At 38.5% G+C, this 20,518-nt stretch overlaps 1 protein-coding gene across 1 annotated transcript in view; it reads right to left on the bottom strand.

The window, feature by feature from the left end:
* MALT1 (MALT1 paracaspase) overlaps window positions 1-20,518 on the bottom strand; it is a 40,450-nt gene that overhangs the window by 18,238 nt on the left and 1,694 nt on the right. Inside the window, exons 2-11 of the mRNA XM_085300195.1 lie at window positions 19,454-19,654; window positions 12,780-12,901; window positions 11,758-11,908; window positions 7,634-7,812; window positions 6,918-7,014; window positions 6,432-6,464; window positions 5,765-5,794; window positions 4,678-4,704; window positions 3,503-3,538; window positions 2,388-2,591 (exon numbers count right to left, since the gene is read on the bottom strand). Of these exons, the coding sequence (XP_085156321.1) occupies window positions 2,388-2,591; window positions 3,503-3,538; window positions 4,678-4,704; window positions 5,765-5,794; window positions 6,432-6,464; window positions 6,918-7,014; window positions 7,634-7,812; window positions 11,758-11,908; window positions 12,780-12,901; window positions 19,454-19,654 (1,080 nt within the window). The remainder of the gene's footprint in view (window positions 1-2,387; window positions 2,592-3,502; window positions 3,539-4,677; window positions 4,705-5,764; window positions 5,795-6,431; window positions 6,465-6,917; window positions 7,015-7,633; window positions 7,813-11,757; window positions 11,909-12,779; window positions 12,902-19,453; window positions 19,655-20,518) is intronic.

The following is a 20,518-nucleotide window of genomic DNA, read 5'->3' as shown; positions in this document are numbered from 1 at the left end:
AGCAACAAACTCCAACAAACTGAAACGCTCTGAATAATGCGCAAAGACATGAGAAAAGAACAAATCCTTTACTGTATATTCAGAGCTTCCACAGCTCTGTGGAAGCAATAGCTGTATCTGAGTTCTGCCCTAGCAGAAGTCTTAGGAAAGTCTTTTACTATTCACAACTGCAGAAAGTAAAAAAGCTGAATGACACAGCTCATCAAATTCTCAGTTTGTGCCTCTCAATTTGTTAGGTACATCCCACAAAGGATTTTTTCTGTTTTATTTTTAACTTCTTCATAGTGCACAGACATAGCTTAAGAGAATTAGGTTTTCTTCAAAAAAGAAAAAAGCTTCTTTTCAAATTGGTTTTTAAAGTAGAAATTTAGGTTTGCAGTGTTTTTTTTTCACTCCTTGTCAAGGACATAATGAAAAATTGTATTTCTGTGAGGTCAACATCCTGACAWTTGAAGGGAGCCCACCAATGCAACAGAAGGCTTTCTATTTAACCTGAAAATCTTGGTTAAAAGAGAGAGACTGCATCTAAACTGTTCAGCATTACACCTTAACTATAAATTGAAATCAATGTTTTCTTCTTATTTTTGTACTGTGTATTTTAGGTTGCAACAATTTTACGACATAAAGGTTTTGCTACTATGTCCCTTGCCCCCTTCTTTCCGTCCCCCCGTCCCCCCATCAGAGAGCAGCTTACTGTCACGGCTCTGAAAGCACCCCTCGTCCTCAGCTCTTTAAGAATGTCTGGTGTGCAAGGACTAACAGAGCGCAGCAGCAGCTCTTCCCAAAGAGCTCCTGAAGGACGGAAATCCAGAAGGAAAGACCATTCTGCAGACATCTAGTAGAAAGACAGGGAATGATGGAAATGGTCCAACAAGCAAATTTAGAACATAGTCAACGTTATATTTATGGCTGTTTCCCTCTCCCCTCAACAAAAGGCAAAGTAGCATAAATATGCCTAGGGATTGGTCAATCCTAATCAAAACCAGTAACTTGCAGACATGGCAGAGGGAAGGCCAGAAAAGATGTTCAAGAAGGTGTTTAAAAGGTGTCTTATGAGCAGCAAGGACTGCTGCTCAAGTTTACCCGTAGCCTTGCATTTTTCAATACTCTTGCAAAAGCACAAAAATAGCTATCCAGAGTAGACAGTGGGATATTCTCACTATTTTGAGAAACTCTAGCTAGAACGAGATTTAGCAGAATGGGTGACAGGATATTGACAGACACAGCCCCTGAATGAGCCACTGTCTGCTTCACACTTCCCATAGCAGTTGCCCCACAAGGAAATCAGAGAAGACTCAAAACAATCTTTGTTGTACCTTGAGAAGGAAATCGTTTTTTAGTGCCTGTTAATCTCTCAGGACTCCCTTTCTTTTCACTATTCAGTAGATCGTATCAGTGAGCCACTTCATCCATTGTTTGTGAGTGAGACAGAGGCAGACAGTTCAGTTTTGACTGTCCTGTCTCTGGACCCAGTGTCAATTCTGCGTCTTGGTAACCCCTAAAAATTGTACTTGATGCTTATTGCATAGTTAAAACCTAGGAAAAGTTTTAGTTTTGCTATTGCAGGGAAATCCTTAACAGAATGCTGTAGAAACATATACTTTTCATATAAATAAATGTGTGGAAAAAGGATTTCAGGAATAAATAGTCTAATTTTCTTCATAAATTTTGAGCAGGGGAGAAAAACCTCTATTTTCATTTTTGCATATATCAAAGGAAGGAGTACAAAAGAAGCTGTAAAGCAGCTGRGATATATAGTGCATCTTACACATTCGCGGCTCAAAGAGCTCTCTCTTAACTACCACTGAGATTTGCAACTAGATAACAGAGCAAAACTTTAATCCGTTGCAAGTAATATCCTCTCCTCAGAGCAGCTTTTACAGTAGTACAATTTGGTTTGTACATTTTTCGTTACTCTGCTACTAGCTCTTTCCCATAATACACTGAAACAGACAAAATGGACTGTTTGTGCTTTTACTTAAATGATTAGTACAAGTTATTACTAATGACCTCCTGATATAAACATGTCTGCACAGCATGCTGCTATACAGATGCCTCAGCTTTTAGCAGATAAACGCTCCAGTACCATCAAACACAGAAGTACTCTGCAGGGAAAAGCCAAGGTCTATACATTCAAGTGTGGTTAAAGAAGAGTTCAAAGATTTTATCTGTTTCAGTAATAAAGCAACAATAACCTTTTTAGTCAAGGTCAAAGGATATGCCGGTTGTTGTTTCTGAGTTACCTTTCCCATTTTACACACACATTATTATAGTGCAGTTTGCTTTAGTATCACATGACAGTTACCTGGCAGAGGTTAAAAAAAAATTATGTACTTGATGCATCGCAAAAATTAACCTACTCCTCTAGAAATATCACGTGTTCTTACCATATACTCCTTTGTCCAGGAGAAGTAAAAATTCATTCACTGCATTTCGCATCTGAGACTCAGTAAGATCCAGCAAAGAAACAACTTTGAAATCCAGCTGTCTTAGCAAATTGGTCAGTTCATAGACATCTACCATYGGAGCCTTGAGTTGAGGGTGATTCCAGTAGCTCATATTTCCTATTAACAGAGCTACCTTGTCTGTTGCTGCAAAGGCAAAACAAAAATCACAGCATATTTATATAATTTCTTGGGTTCAATACATTTAGATTTAATTTCTTTTAAAGCTAAAGTAGYACCAAAATCTCAGTATTTTACACAATATTAAGTCCTCTTACATCCACTCTAGAACTCAACTCACTTCTCATCCAAGAAAACAAACATTGCAGCATGTTCTGACAGTCAACACACTTGAACTGTGACGAATGCTGAGGTTCTCAGATCAGCTAATCTGTCAATAAGTGAGCCACTAAGGCTATTTTTCATTTCTTTGATTTATCTGAAAGTATAGCCAATTATTCAATTCCCTCATACAAGAAAGAAGGAATTTAATAAAAATGAAAATTCTTATGGCAAAGCTATGGTCAATATGCTTTCTTAAACAGAGTTTTCTTATGCTTCCTACAGGTCAGAAGTAATTTTTTTTTCTCCTTGTCAAGGGCTTTTTTTCTTTTTTTTTTTTGGCTATTCTTCTAGTTAAAAACAATTAGATCTATGAGAATTAAAAAAAAAAAAAATGGAGAAGGGGGAGGGAAGTCCACCAACATGCTTACAGTTTGAGATATAGTCACATTTATTTTAGAGCAGAAATACTTCTGACTTCATTGAGTGAACAAAGCAGCTATGGGGGGGGGGGAACTACATTGCCAGAGATACTTTAGAGATTAGCAGCCTGATTTTTATCCAAGAACTGCACACTAGACTACAGGCATTTATTATTTATTCTGGCATATATTTATTTATAAAGGACTACAAAAACACACAACAGTCTCCCTCCCTGCAGCTCTTCACATGTACTGTAGTTATTTCACTAGCTATGGCAGAAGCTGCCACATTCAGATAGCTCTGTTTCCCAGATAAGATATACATATGTTCATCACAGCTACAGAACTACTCACCAAAAGGTCTGTCATTTGATTGATCCTGTAGGTCTGCTTGAAATAAATTAAAAGAACAGATCATCAGTAATAACAACCGCAGTTGTTAATGTAAGAAGATGAACAGCATGTTCCATAAAGCAACAGTCCATCAGTACTACTTCACTTAGTAAGCTATTTTCTTTCTAGCTTTAAATAAAAATAAGAGTGCTTGGCTTTTGTTATTTTACCTAATTTCTTCACCCCCTTACAGCAAACAGTGTTATAGGATATGAATAACACTTTCCAGAAATTCAGGTATAACGGATGCTTATAGTATAATTTTGAGTCTTACAAACTGCATATCAGTATTTTCAACAATATCTGGAACACTTCACCCTCTCTAAAAGAGATGCAGATATGCAAGATGGGGGATGTTTAACAGGGATGACAGTTTGCTATATGTTAAATTCTTTTATTTTATCCTTCACAGAGGAATGGTAGAGCCTACATTCTGCAAAGAACCTTAAGTAAGTGACAAACCTACTGCTTTGGGTACTGTGCATGTGTGACAACATCAATAGATCCTTCAGTACCTTCAATTAAGTTTTGGCAAAAGTAAACATATCTTGCATGTGTAAGTCAAACACAGGAAATTATATGACATTTGTGATTTGAGTTTTGGGGAACACAGCCTCAGGGATAATCCCTCAGGGAGTACTATTCCAGATGTGACTTGAAGCCTGTTTGTTGTTACTGATAGAAATCCACATTAGTCCACTCCAACTTGAACTTACAAAACGTACCACCTCAACATTTCATGGATGACACCTTACATCAGTAAGGCTCCCTTCTGTCTGCAGATAACCATTGGAAAGAACAAAAACATACTAAAGCTTAAGAGTCCAAGTAAACTACAGACAAAAAAAAGCAAAAGATAATTCCTTCTTTATTTATATAATATGCAGGCATATAGTATAAAAGAGCAGCTTTAAATGATTTTACAAAGTTAACAGCCACCCTGTGGTTCACTGTGGGTCTTTATTTTATTGGAATCTGTAAGYCACAATGCTCTTTATATAAGTCCCTATTAAATCCCCAGCTATGAATACATCCAAACAACAGAAGTTACACTCTGCAACACAGTCAGCCTTCAGTGATTTGTAATGTGAAATGAAGATCTGTAATTAAAAAGTTTTTCAAAACGAATCACTTACCAGGTTTTTGAGGATCACTTAGATCTTCTGTGAAGAAATATACCAATAAGATCATAGTTTAAACAAGAACAAAATAATAAAAGGAATACGCCATATTAGTAGAAGTCAAAAAACTAGAAAATAACATAGACTAGAACTACTAACTAGAAAATACCTTTCTAAAATACGCCAAAGTTTAGTTTTAAATTTTCCTAAATCTAGCCCTTCATGTGTTTCTTCCAGAGGTGCAGAAGAGAAAATCCTACATCAAAATACTAAGTTATGCAAGACACAGCAATACAATATAATAGATCTCAAACACAAACCAAGGGAAAAACATACTAGCCTCAGTCCCACAGGCGTGCAAGCAGCTTGAAGAAATTGGGAAGAAGAACACAATCACCCACGAGTGACAGATATTCTAAGGACTGCTAAAAAAAGCAACATCCTAAGCAAGAAAGTTTACTTCATGAACCTGTCTGTATTCAGAGAGGCTTCTGGTTTGATTTTCAAACATTCTAGACTACCAGAGGCYTCACCTATGTATTTTGAGAACACTGAAAACTATGGAAAAGTCATTTATTTGAAGCACTAGAGGTCTCCTAGAGCAGCCTTGTTCCATGCAAAGGAACACTAGGCATGTATCTTAAGCCATCAAGACGGACTCATACATCCACGTGGGAAACTATAGTGACCTAAATTGACACTAGTGTGGGTTCTAACAGTAGCTTAGGAGAAAACCAGTGTTGCACCCAAGTGAACCGCAGTTTGGGTGCATGGCCCCACGCACAGTACAGTGACTGTCTTCTGCTTCAAAGGCTAGTTGGCTCACAGTTAGCTCAAGGCTTCTATACATGGTGCAGACACAGSCCAAGCCAGAACCGATGTGATGTGCAGGGCTCAAAGAGACAACCATCTCAGAAGCTGTTTTGTGGAAGTGAGGCTGACACTGAAAACGCCTGGTACTTGCACGTTCCACGAGCTACAGGTCAGGACCCTCTCACTACGTCAAACCTTTAACAAAACAACTCTTTGCTAGCTTTGAGCAAGAAATGCTGCAGAACAGCTTAATTTCAAGACAAACAGGGTAGAGAGTCGTTTATTGTACCTTGGGAATACATACGTTTTTCCTTTACAGCTAGGTAAGGTCAGGGAACAACAACAACAAAAAAAAAAAGAAAAAGAAAAAGCACATGTACATTTGATATACGGTTTCCTTCTAGTATGTTAATTTTACATACTTGGAGATGCTCAGTAATCAAGGGATAGTATCAACATTAAGGTCAGCATACGTCTTCCACTCACACTGGAGCAATGCAAAGGAGAATGAAAATCTTCCTAATAAGGTTACTGGAAACTCTCTTGCAGGCACAGAGCTGACAATCACTAAAACTAGCTCTATCCAACTCTCTAAGGTCACCTAGGTCCCTGAACGACTCTGGCTTTCTTGCAAGGACGTTGTCTCCTGAGCCGGGTCAAAGAAATCTCAAATTTTTTTATTTCATTAGAATCTGTAAGTGCAGGACATGGAAATGATGCAAAAGTCAAATCACTTAATACTGCAGATGAAGAAAGTGGTTTGCCTTTTTTCATGTGCTCTAGACAATGATATCAAGGCAAACAGGGAGAAGCGTATGCAGAAGTAACATTAAATCACACCTCGATGTTTTAAAGCATGCTGAAGCCCTTAACCCATTCATGCTTCTCAGCAACACAGTCTATCATCCCCATAATTAATCTTTAAAAAATGATTCACAACTAAAATTTTACCTTACCTTCGGTGCACTCCACTGCCATAGCTTTCCTTCCTTGTGTTTTAAAGGGGAAAAAAATGGAAGACAATTCATGCAGTCAGTTATGAGAGTTAAAACAAAAGTGGAAGCTATACAAACAGAACTCCCTCTCTTTAGTTTGCTGTAAATATATGCAGATCCACTAAACTGTATTACACCTTACACCTATTTGTTTTACTTTCTGYGGATAATCTCACCTGCCCGGGTTGCAAAAGAGCTCAAACAACATAACACAGTTGGTACCACCAGCAAGATCTTAATGAAATCTCAAGAGTTAAACTAGCACTTTATAACTGATAGAATTCTAAACTTTCCTTGATACCAGGAAGGATAGCTATTTTAACAAACAGATAAACTAAAAACACAGAAAGTTATGTGCTTGGCTTAATACTGAAAGCTTAAAAAATTCTAATGATAGTCAGTTGATTTACTGATTTCTTCCCTATGTCAAACTGAAAGACTCCTTACCTATAACAACTTCTATCTTCCTGCTGTCTTGATCTTCCTGGTCATTGAATACATGACACCAGTATGTCCCCTGATGTTCCATGCCCACATAAGCTATCTGTGTAAACATCACAGTCATCCCACAATGCCTCAAGGAATATATGTGTCAGCTTCATTTAAGCCCTCATGATGGGCTTAAACAAAACCCCCACAAACCTAAAAGCTATAGGTACTCTCATTCCATAGTATGACGGACAGTGTTTGTATTCTAGAAATGCTTTCAAGAAAGAATGCCACACTACAAATCCACCTCACCGGCTTAAGCTGCACTAAGCATTGAATACAACAGCTCTTACAAATCATTGCTTTGCAGCATGGGATAAAAAGAGAAGCTTTTCACTGACATAACTGATATTTAATCTTTGTTATGTCAATATATCMTTCTAATCCAATATATGTTTAAGTCACTTCCATAGCCTTCACCTCATGACTACCACCTGAAACACACTGCCAGTGTTCAGGATTACATCTTAGAGCGTCAGAGTGAGGACTGCACCTTAGAGTCTCAGGATGCTGTTGTCACACRAGCAACAGAACGTGAGAGCAACTGGTATAAGGTGCACCTGCATAGGAGGTTATCTAGACATGAAAAAGTTATTTTCTTCAAGGAAGCTTTATATGGTAAGCAAAAGGTGATTATATATAAACTGCCTGAAGTTGGCGCTGCAGTAACTTACCATGTAGACATTTTTGCCCCCATTTGCCACAGGAAATCCATTTCTGAACCACTGATAACAAGGAATTGGGTTTCCAACAGCTCCACACTCTAGCACCAAAGCCTCCCCCACTGTCAGGTTTTGCGGCTGAGGCTGAATACAAATGCGCAATTTGTTTTCAGGTAAGCCAATCAAACTCCCTTTAAAGAAAAAAGGAAAAGAAAAAGGAGAGAGAATTAATCTAACCTAACACACATTAGTMAGAATTAACCAAGCACAGGCACATCATCCTATAATTACAGTAGACTAACTAGCAATGAAATTAACTTGTGTTTCCTTAAAGAGTATTCTAAAAAGGATCAGCAACTGTTTTCTRTTTTTTCTACTGAAAAGTAGCAAAAATGCATATTAAATGTACTCCACAAGCAAAGAGATGCAAAGCACTCTCTGCATCATTTATTCCTTGTCAATGGAACTGCAAGGGGGTACAGCTCCAAAATACAGAGCTGTTACAGAAAGACTCTGGAGGAAAAAAAAAAACAAGTACAAAGAATAGTGGCCAAAGGATGGACCGAGGACCGAACCTGTGTGCAGGTGTGTATGAAGGAATAAGAATTCCTTTAGATAATTCTATTTGCTTCACTGTAGAAAAATCAAGGTAAAACTTTGGCAGCTACAACAAATCTCACAATCAGTTTTAGCATACCCCTATTCTTCTCACTCTAAACTTAGCATCAAATTTCACAGCAAATACATAAGAAAAACTCAAAAATACTTTACAAACACCAGCTCCTGCCATGTCTCCATGTTGAAATGTCTTTAGATTAGAAACCTACACAGAAAACCTGAAATGCATTAAAGGATAACCCAGCTGATAAAAAGTTTCTACATATGCTAAAACATATTGAAATGCTGAAATTCATTTTTAATACAGCCAATATACACACAAAAGCACTCCACTGAAAAGGTTTATGATCTGTATGTGCTGAAGAGCCTGATTAACTGAGACATACTACAGCAAGCTCTGACCTACCTGTAAAGGCCAAGCCAGTGATCTTTTATCTCAGCTGCAAGGTCACTCACATCTTTATTTTTAGACTTAGTATGTAGACACATATTTTGCCATCAGAACTATTCATGACTGATGATTAAGGGCTGATGACACTATCCTTCATGTACTAAAGACAGACAGTGATATGGATAACTCTGTTCTACTAATATCTGCACTTCTAGCACATTACTAGCTTTTATTTCAGGGATTTTACAAACAGATTTACTCAAAAACCACTAGAAGTTACATTTAAGTTTTATATTTAAGTAATTGCAGTCCTATGTCTTTTTCCTAAAATGTTTCCTCTATGTCTTTTTCCTAAAAGATGTTCCTAAAAGGAAAAGTTGCTTTCCTTGTAGAGTGGTTTAAAAACTGGTATCCTAGAAACAAAAATTAAGGAGTACTTTACAAAGACAGCCTCAAATACCGATTTGCCAGAAAGCTATAGAGAGGGAAGGCTGATAACGTCACAAGAACCTCACAGGAGGTAGGAAGTTGTCTATCTGTGGTGTAACATGAGTCCGCTTCAAAAATAAAGAAACAAATTCCACTTAATTAGAATGAATCAATTTAATCAAAATGATCTAAAGATAATTTTTTTGGATGAGTAGCACACRTACTCAAAGGCAAACAAAGCCCCCCCCCCACCCCCCAATGCAGCTAGAGCTCTAGTAAGAGATATGGGAAGACTGGCTGTTTCTGGAAAGGAAAAATAAACTTTATTAAGCTCATACCTACGACTTTAACAACAATAGATAGAAATCAATGTTTCCTGATTTTGGAAGTCACCTTCATATGCCAAAAGGTTACAAAGAACATCCAATCCATTGTGGATTTCAAATCCAGCCTCCTTCCGAGCCAGGAGGGAAAAAAAATCATGGATAATCAGCAGGTAAGTAGAAACACTGTTTTTATCAAGACACTCCAACTTTTTGGTGCTAATTACATTGTCATGTAATTCTCAGTAGGGCAGTTAATAACCAAAGAAAATCAGCTATAGAATACAATCACAGCAAATATGGTCACCTACTCCATTAACTATGCAGCTCCTGGCAGATGCTCATTTGGTGGCGATTCTGCGCTTTCTTTAGATGACTCATTCCAGTGTTTATTATTCCTGCCATTAGGAAATACTTCCTAATGTCTAGCAGGAATGTCCCTTGCTGAAATATGGACCCTTTACTTCATGCCTGTAAACAAAGATTGTGGAGAAGATATCCTGTCCCTCCATGCAGACACTTTTTGAAAAGTAAATGTTTTGAAGATGTTTTGCATTTGCTATCAAGCAAGATCCTATGAATCTGACAAAATCTGTTGACACAAGAGAACATGCCTTAAATTCATGCATGTAAATTGAAATATCTAAATACAATGCCACACCAAGGAYTTCATTGTAGATGTGTTTATTATCAGTGTTGACTAGCCTTTTAAGAAGATAACTGTATTTTCTAATGCAGCCTCTAGGGAGTTCAGGAAACTGAAAGGATTTTGCCAAARTATGCTGTACCAGTATTGTACAGCATTTCAAACAGAGAGACCTTGGCTTACCAAGTCCTCTAGCAACCTTTTCAAAAGTTTTTATTTGTTTCTTAGGAAAAACTTTGTTTTCTGCATCTCTTACCATATAAAAGATTTTTACATGTGAAAATAAACTCTAGTCTCTGTCACTCAACTGTTCAGAGCCTTCTCACTTCCTCCCTCTCAATGTCTCAGTTTGATATTAGGATCTTTAACAAAATGAAAAGAATTAGTTTCCCTCTAAGGCAGAAAGACAGAAGTATGATGAGAAGTAAAGGAATGGCTGATGTAGTCAACTTAAGGAGGATTGATCTTTAAGACAAAAGAACACACGTACAAGTTAACAGATGGCAAAACAACACGAGATTGAAAGATATATGGCCTCTGTCTCCGGTGTGACTTCTTACTTGCAGGCCATCACTGGTACAGCATGTTGTCTTATCACTCATGTAATACACTGACAAATCTGTGCCAGTCTCAGGATGTTTCTGAAATTGCTTCTGGTTGTCTCGCTAGTCACAAGCTGACAGCAGAGCTGTGAAAGACAGCTTTGATGGAGGTGTGGGGCGTGGGGATACCAAGCTCTTATTAAAGAGAGAGCAAAGAAAAGATAGGAGGTAAAAAGAGATCTGGACAGGGAAAGCAACCCAAGGGACTAAGAAAGAAAGAAAATAAAAAAGGGGGGGTGGAAGGGAAAGACAGGCAACAGTTGAAACAGGAGACTTCAGATCTAGCCAGCAYTGCAGAGATGGTATTGTCTGCATCATCTAGTCCAGTTCAATCACAGRGGATCCCAGCCCTGTGATTGCAAGCCCAAACACTGCAAGAAAGAAATCATTCATTCAGTGTATGCACTGCATCCCCTAGTTTACTTTCTTTATTGTTCAGATAAGGGTTGGAGAAGCTGTTAGAGACCAAATCGTAAAAAAGTTACCTTAGCTGACATTGCAATAGCCTTTGATCTTTCACTGGAAGATCAGTAGTTCCTATCTCTTTTTCTTCCAGGAATAAATTTTATAGGCAGTGTGCAAGTGAGACACACCACTGACTAATGACACAAGGCAAAATAAGCATTCTATAGTCTGAAGATAATACAGTTGATTTCAATCTCACTTATTTTTAGGGTCAATGGCAAGCCAAGGCTAAATATTTAATTCAAAGGTTAAAAAAAGACAACCATAATGCACACATTTATTTAATGCTATTGCCTATTCTGCAAAACAATAACAAAAACACACACGCACACCAGCAACTCCTGAAACTGGAAATAAGTGCATAGTACTTGTATGCTAGATCCAAGAAGTTTACAAATACCACTCAGTTGAGCTTCCTTTCTCTTCTGCTTTCAGGGACAGCTCCAGAGAGCAAAAATTGGATACCACCTTTTAAAAACAGYCCTCTCTCATATCTGTGCAAGAAAGCAACCAGGACCTCTAACAAGCAGGAAGACAGACTTTCAGAAGACTGCATTTGTTAGATAAGCCTTAACTCAAGGGCTGGAGAAAAACTGATTTAATAGACTTCAAGGTGCAATCTAGACAGAGAGGTCCCATAGTACAAGGCTTTTGCTACTTACCATGAGATGTATCATGGAGATCACAAACTTCTAGCCGTGCCCATCGACTGAATACAAAGGAAGATTCGCTGTTCACTCGACAGATGTAAAAGCCAGAATCACTAACTTTCACTGGATTCAAAACCAGCTCTGGAGAATTACCATGTGGAATCTGAATTACACAAAAACCAAGAAATATTTAAGTTTGGACTGTTTTAAGCTAAACCAGGATCAAATATTAGAATATTTGTTTCAGTGTTGGAAACACCAGCCTCAACTCCTCCATTTACTTGAAGCTTTTAGGTGAGAAAGTCAAGTATTTAGTAGCTCAGAAACAGGTTGTCTTTCAAGAATAGTTCATATGCCTCTATTTAAAACAATTCTTGGCTCTTAAAAAACAGTTGACAAACTCTTCCTGAAATTCTTAATCCTTCCCCATAAATAAGTTGGAATAATTTCTTGAGTTACATTCAATTCTTGTTACGTTCACCTATGACCAGGAAACTATAACTTTCTCTCAGTATCAGAAAGGTAATTTTTTTACTACATCTACAGTGAGAAATATATTTAAGTGTAATGAGCACAAACTGACTGTAATCATGTTTTATTTTAACCTATGATTTAGATGAGCTAGATGAACCTTTAGAAAGATGGAGRATAAGGAGTTACAGTCTCCCAATTGTCACATTCCAGGATTACTCTCCAAGGGTGAAATGGTCTGCGTATATTGAACCATCTTATTATTTTAGTACATTGACGGGTCATATTGYGGCATCTATTGAACTTCTATTTTTATTAGCAGATACAGTGAGCGTCCTTTAATTTGAAAATCACAGTTTTCAAAAAAAGCTGGAAGCATCATCCAAAATCTCCAAACGAATATCCAGGAAGAGGAATAGAAGTATTAAACATTAGTCCATGGAGTCATCACCTATTTTCAGCATAAAAGAAAAAATATATATGTCTCTCTCTCTCTCTCTCTCTCTCTATATATATATATATACACACACACATACGAGTATACATTCTGTACCACCTATTACCTCTTTTTCCTGCTTGAACCACTGGTAATGCACAAACGGGTGTCCCGCTGCCCAGCAACACAGCTTGACGATCTGGCCGGGGAGCACTGCTTGAGAGTCTGGCTGCACAACAATCTTTATACCTTAAAAAAAAGATTTATATATAGGAAAGTTTATTAATAAATACATCTGAACAATTTAAATTTGCATTTAAATTGTCCTCTGAAAAAAGAAATTTTCTTCATTCAATCCAGTTGAAAATAATCAATTTAGTTGTACTATATTTACACAGTTACAATTAGTTATATAACTTTAGGATATGTAATTCTCTTGCTCTCTATTCACTAAAACAAACAGTATTTCCAATGGCATATGTTCCTTCTCAAAAAAAAGTTCACAGTTTTTAAGGGTTTGCTAATTCCCAAAGACTTCTTTGAGGTTTATAATCTTAGAAAATACAAGAGAAGCCATAGCCCGTGGGAAGGTTCAGACTACTAAGAGCTAGTTTAACTAGCTGCCTTTTTCTATTATTGCTCAGGCAACCCTATTAGCTACCACTGGTTACGGCTTCATGCCTTTGACTTCTATTAGGGTTTTCTCTTGCCAATCTGCAAAAAAAGATTTTGCACTTCAGATTTTAACTGCCAGGAAATACCATGAGCTAAATGTCGACATCAGTCTGATAATGATCCAGTTGTTTTTTTAACCTGGATCATTCCAGAGATCTAGTTACAGCATGACCCCCAAAACAGATCCACAGGCATAGCCAAGGTCAGGGCGAGAAGTGGGAGGGGAGGAGAGTTAACTGCAGAACAGAAAGTTTAATCTTGATTTGCTGCCAAAGAAAGTACATATATGGATCTAAAACCAAGGTGTTTAACAAAGCTGAACAAATAAACCACCAGAAATGATTAGCTTAAAGTCGTACTTGCTGTGCATAGTAAAATACATTTAACAACCCTAGTGGGACCACAAGCATTACTACTAATTGCCACCAATGATATTAGTAACACAAAAAGCAGAGAAATACCAAACATTACACTTCACCACCTTTTCACTACTCTCTAAAATTAGGAATCAGATGCAACATAGGTACTCATACTAAAGATTGTTTTGTTTAGATTCAGTCTAATTGCCCTGTGGTAGAAGAAAGCAGGTTCCTTCATTACAGTTTAACTGCATAAGCTGAATGTTTAATTTGGTACAGAAGCAGCACTCAAGCCTGGGCAGGAAAGTTAACTTACAGACTAATATAGAGTAAGACAGAGCTGTGTGCAAAAACAGCTGCAAAGAGATCACAAGTATCCTGGTAACAAGACTCAAGATTATCATGTGCTCCCACACTTTTTACTACACTCTGCCAGGAGTTTTCTTTTTGTCTGCTTTTTCATAGAATCATAGGATCAGTAAGGTTGGAAGGGACCTCTGGAGATCATCTAGGCCAACCCCCCCTGCTCAGCAGGGTCACCTAGAGCACATTAGACAGGGTTGCATCCAGGTGGGCTTTGAAGATCTCCAGACAAGGAGATTCCACAGCCTCTCTGGGCAACCTGGTCCAGTGCTCCGTCACTCTCACAGGGAAGAAATTCCTCCTCATATTCAGGCAGAACTTCCTGTGCTTCAATTTCTGCCCATTGCCTCTTGTCCTGTCACACGGGACAACTGAAAAGAGTTTGTCCCCGTCCCCTTGACACCCTCCCTTCAGGTACTTGTACACAYTGATCAGATCCCCCCTCAGCCTTCCCTTCCCCAGGCTGAAGAGGCCCAGCTCTCGCAGCCGTTCCTCCTAGGGCAGGTGCTCCAGCCCTCTGAGCATCCTCGTAGCCCTGCGCTGGACTCTCTCCAGTASCTCCATGTCTCTCTTGGACTGGGCAGCCCAGAACTGGACACAGTACTTGAGATGAGGCCTCACTTCTGCTCATTTAGTTTAATAGTTAATCGAGAAAGTATGAGGGAGGAACTGTATTTGTAACGATTTGGTCAATAGGTTGAAACTTGGGCAGAAACAGATCTGGTCAGTAGATTGAAACAGAGATTACATRACATTGGGAAATCACACAGCGTTTGTCTAGCAGGTAGGCGAGCTATAGCAGCTTCCTCCACACACAGTCTTACTCTGAAATAGCTGACCACACAGGGAGCTACCCCAGAGTGGCTAGGGCACTTGAAAATTCCCTGCCTATCTTATTATAAAATAGTTTTCCTCTACAGTCAAACTCTGAAGATCGCTTCCTCGGTTCCTTATTTAACACTTCCTTCAGGGTTTTTTCGAGATAAAGGGAGCATGTTAAATACAATTTTTGAGCATCACAATCACCTAACATCAACCAAGAAAAACAGGAAGTACACTACTTCAATTTAAATAAATGTATGAGGAAGAAAAATTAAGATTTGCTTATTCCAAAAGACTTCCACTTTTATGTTTTAATCTTCTCTCCTGATTTGTATCAYTAACATCTCTTGTAAGAAAGTAACTGAAAAAAAATTCTCTGAAAAATTAGTATTTTGTACTCCACAAAGGTGCTACAACTAAGTTCTAAGAAAACCTGATTCATAATTTATTCAACATTTATTTTCCTGACAGATTTTTATAAATTCACTTTGAAGTCATTCATTTAGTATTATACAGATACTTCCTGCAAGCATCACAGAATTTAATAGAAATGTAAAAAAAAAAAAAAAAACAAACCAAAACAAAAAAAACTTTCTAACTTTCTGGTTCTATTTGCAGAATGATTGCAAAGATATGCTAATGTTTCTTCAATTTTCCCTGGAATATGCCTTGTGAATACACAAGGTTCACACTCAAGGATAGGAAACTGACATTTCATGGGTTATCAGACTTTCTTACGTGCAGCATAAATTAAGTACTCAGTACTTAACTATAACCCAACTGTTACCTTCTTAGGTTTCACATTAGTAAAAACGTTTCATCATTTCTGCAAACTCAGCCTCAGTTACTGACATTCAGGTTGAAGTGCCTAAACTGCTGCAGTAAGAGAACTGTCTGGGGAAAAGGAAACACCTCGTTGCTCATTTCAAACAGTACAACTCAGTGAGTTTGTGCAAGACCARACTAACGCCATGAACTGTGTATTAAGCCTTTTTCCTTCTTAGCTTAGGAGAGAGGTCTTTGTATTTCAATCATTTCCAACAGGCTCACAATGTGACAWGATTAAAAAACGGAAGAAAGGACAGAAAGGTGACCCAAGGAGCAGGATGTCTAGGCTTTCTTATTACCACATAGAAAATTTAAGAATTATTAGTATTACTATTTTGTGTGTTTGGTTAGAGGAAGAAGCTCTTCTATGGAGTTAATCCAGTGAGACAGGCAAGTCTGTAAGCTTGGAGAGAGAAAAAATTGTGCACACTGTACACACTTTACTCTGTACACTCAAGAGGCTTGCAAAGCTTTGTGTCTTTGTAACTTCATAAATCAGATTGGTAAAAAACAGCCTAACAAACTACTAATACTAGGTGCTACATTAACCCCCCCTTGCTAAAGGAACTTGAGCAACATTCAAACACCTTTTGGTTATTAGAACAAATGGGCAGTTATGAATAAGCACTGTGACTTCAAATGTAGGCACAGACTAAATTTCTAAAAAAAAAAGAAACAACCCCCCCAAAACAACAACAACAACAACAACAAAAAAAAACGAAACCACACAAAACAAAAAACACCAACTGTCCAAAATATTTAAACAAACTAACTCACCCTAAATATCAAGGGCTATTACTTTTTAAATGATTCAACTATGGCAATACTTGAGACAGTTACCAGGAGCAAAATCCACCTGCTCTGACACAACATAAATTCTCCTTTTCTCCCCAGTTTAGTGATACATTGCAGCTAAACTAAATTATAACTTAGCTCAACTGTAACTCATTCAACACACCATGGTATATCTAATACAGTGAGAAGTAGAAGTCTTAAGTGGATGAAAGAGTTGCAGAACATTGCTAAAGCAGTTTACTTGAAAAATTCCAGGGTTGTTATAGCAATTGCTCTCAGTCTAAGGCTTCTTTATGTCACACAAAGAAAAGGARGCTATGAGTATGGCAAATAGTTTGATAGTCTCACTCTCATGCCTCATCTGAAGAGAAGCTTTTGTAACTTCCAAGCAGACTGAATTTCACCATATCCTGCAGAAGGAGGGCCTAAAAAAAATGGGGCCAGTCTCTATACCATGGTAGGAAGCAGCTTCAGATGCTACTGCATTCTAAAAGCTTTCTGACTTGGGGCACGTCCACAGGATACYCATGTGCATTTAGCTGTCATTCCAAACACACAGAACTAGACATTTTAATGGTTGCAGGGAGTAACCTAGCAAAATGAGGAACAGAGACAATCCTGTATMCCCYTTTTCCTCCTAACATGCAGTTAACAGATTGCATGTTGTTTCTACAGCAATTACACATATGTCCAGGTCAGTGTTCACATTTTCAGTCACTGAAAGACTGAAATCCTCCCTTCTTGCTTCTTTTCTCTCTTTTTCAAAACCCTAACAAAGTCAACCTGTGAACATCCCTAAGTAGCCTTCCATAGGTTCAGGGTTATTATCAGATAGACAGCTCAAGCACTTCAGAGGATTATTGTCTCACCTGCAACTTATTTTAATTATTATTTTATATAAATAAAATTAGCATTTTTCATATCTTGTCTCATTCAGCTGACAGCAGTCAATGGATTCAAAATASTTTTTAAGATAAGACTACATAAGCTCAGTTTCCCAGTAGAAACAAAACACTCCTACTGCATGATGTTGCTGTGAAGAATGAGGTCAGTTATCCTAACTTACTGTGGTACAAAACTGCTTTCATAACCGTACCTGCAACTCTCCAAGTTAAACCTGTAGAGAAATGTGAGGCAAGGAGGGCTTCAAAGCCCACAGCATTTTGCAGTAGACATTGTTATATCGTTTATCAGTTCTAAAGCAGATACTTTCTTAGGGGAATTGACTCAAAACACTTGTTTTAACTGCCATAGTGAATGCTTATACCTTTGTACACAGCGCTAGGACATCTTTCAGCAGAGTAGTTCTATAGTCATGATACTGACAGAGAGTTGCTTGTAAAAACCGAGATTAAGAGAAGCCTAAAACATTGTCATTATCCCCTTGGAGTTGATTTAGACATGCTGCAGAATAACTATACTGCAGCATAGCTACTACCCATTTCTTCTCAAACAGCATTATAGCTGTGATAAAAAAGTTTCAACTTATAATTAGCTCTAATTTTAATAGCTTGCAAAACACATCAGGTTACATAAACTAACAAAATCTAATCCAGGTTACACAACAAAATGCAGCCCAGCCCAACACTTCCAAAACACATTACTGGCTGTAATGGGAACTCATTTACACTCACCAATTAAAGACAAGAAGCACAAGACTAACTCACACCTTGTAACTACTATGGTTATCAGTATTTGTAGATTCTAAAGTCSAGAATTTGTTAACACTAAGTACTGAACAAATTGTGAAGTTCACCAAGGTTTTGGGGTTTTTTTGACTCCTTATTAATCTACTTCAACTTTGACCATTTTAATCATACCAAAAACTTGTAGAAGTTTTCTATTTACATAGAAGCAATGGACATAACCTAAAGATTAGCGCCATTGTTTCAGACAAAAAAGACGATTTCTGCACAAAGTTCCTAATTTGCATATAATACAGGACCAAAGCRAACAAAAGAAAAAAGACAATAGAACAAACAAGGAGGATGTGGGCTTGTAAGACCGATGAATTTTAGCAAAAGTCTAAGTTCGTAGCTCATCTGCTCAATAATGAAAACTAAAAACTGTTCTTCACAGCAGTTCTCAAAGAGGAATCTGGAAAACTGCAGCATACTTCCTGAAACTGATAGACATCCTCTGTGTACAGAAACTAGACACACCTGAGGGACAAGCTATAATCCAAAGTACTTAAGCAACAGGTGAAGATGAAGCTTAATAACACTAGTTTTTGGTGTTATGCTGGAAGGCATTAATAGCTAGTATCAGCAAAGAGGGGCAGAAAGGACTGGAACCTAAGTACATCCCAGCACCCTTCTTCAAGCTTGAAAAACGAGCCTTTCAAGACCCAATAGAAGACAGCTGCACTGTGACTGCCAGAGTTCAGGAGGAAGGAATTTTGATTTGAGGCTTGATGAATGCTACAGGGTGCAGGGCAGAGACAACAAATTGTGGTGCAGTAGGAGCCTCAGAGAACACACAGTCAAGAGTGTTTCTTATTCTCCAGTTACCTTGATATACATGAGGGACAGAAACGCAGAACCTCAGTATTTTATGTGCTTGTACCCAAGGGCCATACTYTTCAACCCAGTATACATCCATGCTGCCACAAGAAGGGGTAGTCTTGTCCGTAGTTATCCAGCTACTTGCTCATGCCTCTACTCTTGCACCAGCACTACCACTCAAAGTAGTATTTACCACCCAGCCAGGCGAATCTGAACGGGGACAGGATTCCTCCTGTCATTGGCTTGACTCAGGTTGGTTTTAGAGTTACCATTCTGGGCTCTCAGATCATACAGTTTTCACTTGCCCTAATATACACAAATGAATCATATGAATGATACAAATCATGAGAGTTTGAACAATACAATGGTTTTTAATCACTGTAGAAAATTCACACACTTACACTGTTTCCTACGTAAAACATACAGTTGCTGTGAAAGCACAAATCAGAACTGACCTGAAAGACTGAGACACTGGAGAGCCTCCGTATGCTCCAAGGCCTGCAAGAACTCCACCAGTTCCACCACAGTACAACCTCTATCATTCAGCAGTTTTAGGAGACTCCAGCTTGGACTTCCATCTGGCTCCAGTACTTTGAGAGAGCATTGTTCTAAATCCAGAGAGCTACAAAGTAACACAAAAAGGACATAGCACAGGCCTTTTTAATACATTTTTCTCACAAAGGAGCTGGTTTGAAAAACAGTTCTAGAAAACAATATATATATATATATATATATATATATATATGTACACACAGGTACACACACATGCACATACATATATATAGAGAGAGAGGGAGAGAGCGGATATGCGCTAGGAAATTCCTAGCTAATTTTGGAATACTTGCAGTACTTCTTTCACGTTTTAGGAGTCCAGAGGTTCTACAGTGGCACCTCCAGGAACCAAAAGCAGTGTTAGTGAACTGAGCACTACAAAATAAAGTATGCAAGTACCTAATGATTTTGACCAAACGTATTGAGAAGTCTTCTACGCTTTGCTTTTCAAAGTCTCAGCAGGAAAACTAAGTACAGCACCTTTTGTTTTAACATTTCTACTTCAGAAGCAGCAAAGAATGAGTCAGGATCTAACGTGAAGGCCCAGGTAGACTTTTCATTTTCAGCGTGGATGTTCACATAAGCCGCTGCTGCAGCTTATCTATACACATAACCACATATATTTACTGCTACAGTTAACTGCTCCAATAAACTCATCACCAGCCATAAATTTAAACTTTGTTTTTAAGGCTTTATGCCCTTTCAAATCACAGCAGATTAAAACAAAGCCTTTGGAGAGCATCCATGGTCTACCACGATACTACTACTGCAAGCAGGCTGGACGGTCCACCCGCTCCCCGTCCTGCCCGCCTCAGCACAGGCGCTCAGCACATCCCCGCCAGCCTCCACGCCGCCGCGCGGCTCCGCGGCAGCGCCCGCCGCTCTTCTCCGCCTCGAGCGAACCGGCCAGCGGGCACAGGCCCGCACCCGCGCCCCTCGACCGCGGCACCGCGACCGCCGGGCGCCGC

The sequence above is a fragment of the Rhea americana genome, unplaced genomic scaffold (genome assembly GCF_003343005.1).
Source record: "Rhea americana isolate MKP2758 unplaced genomic scaffold, rheAme1 scaffold_161, whole genome shotgun sequence".
Lineage (NCBI taxonomy): Eukaryota > Metazoa > Chordata > Aves > Rheiformes > Rheidae > Rhea > Rhea americana.
The sequence above is the reverse complement of the archived record's forward strand: the minus strand, read 5'-3'. Positions and strand labels throughout refer to the sequence as shown.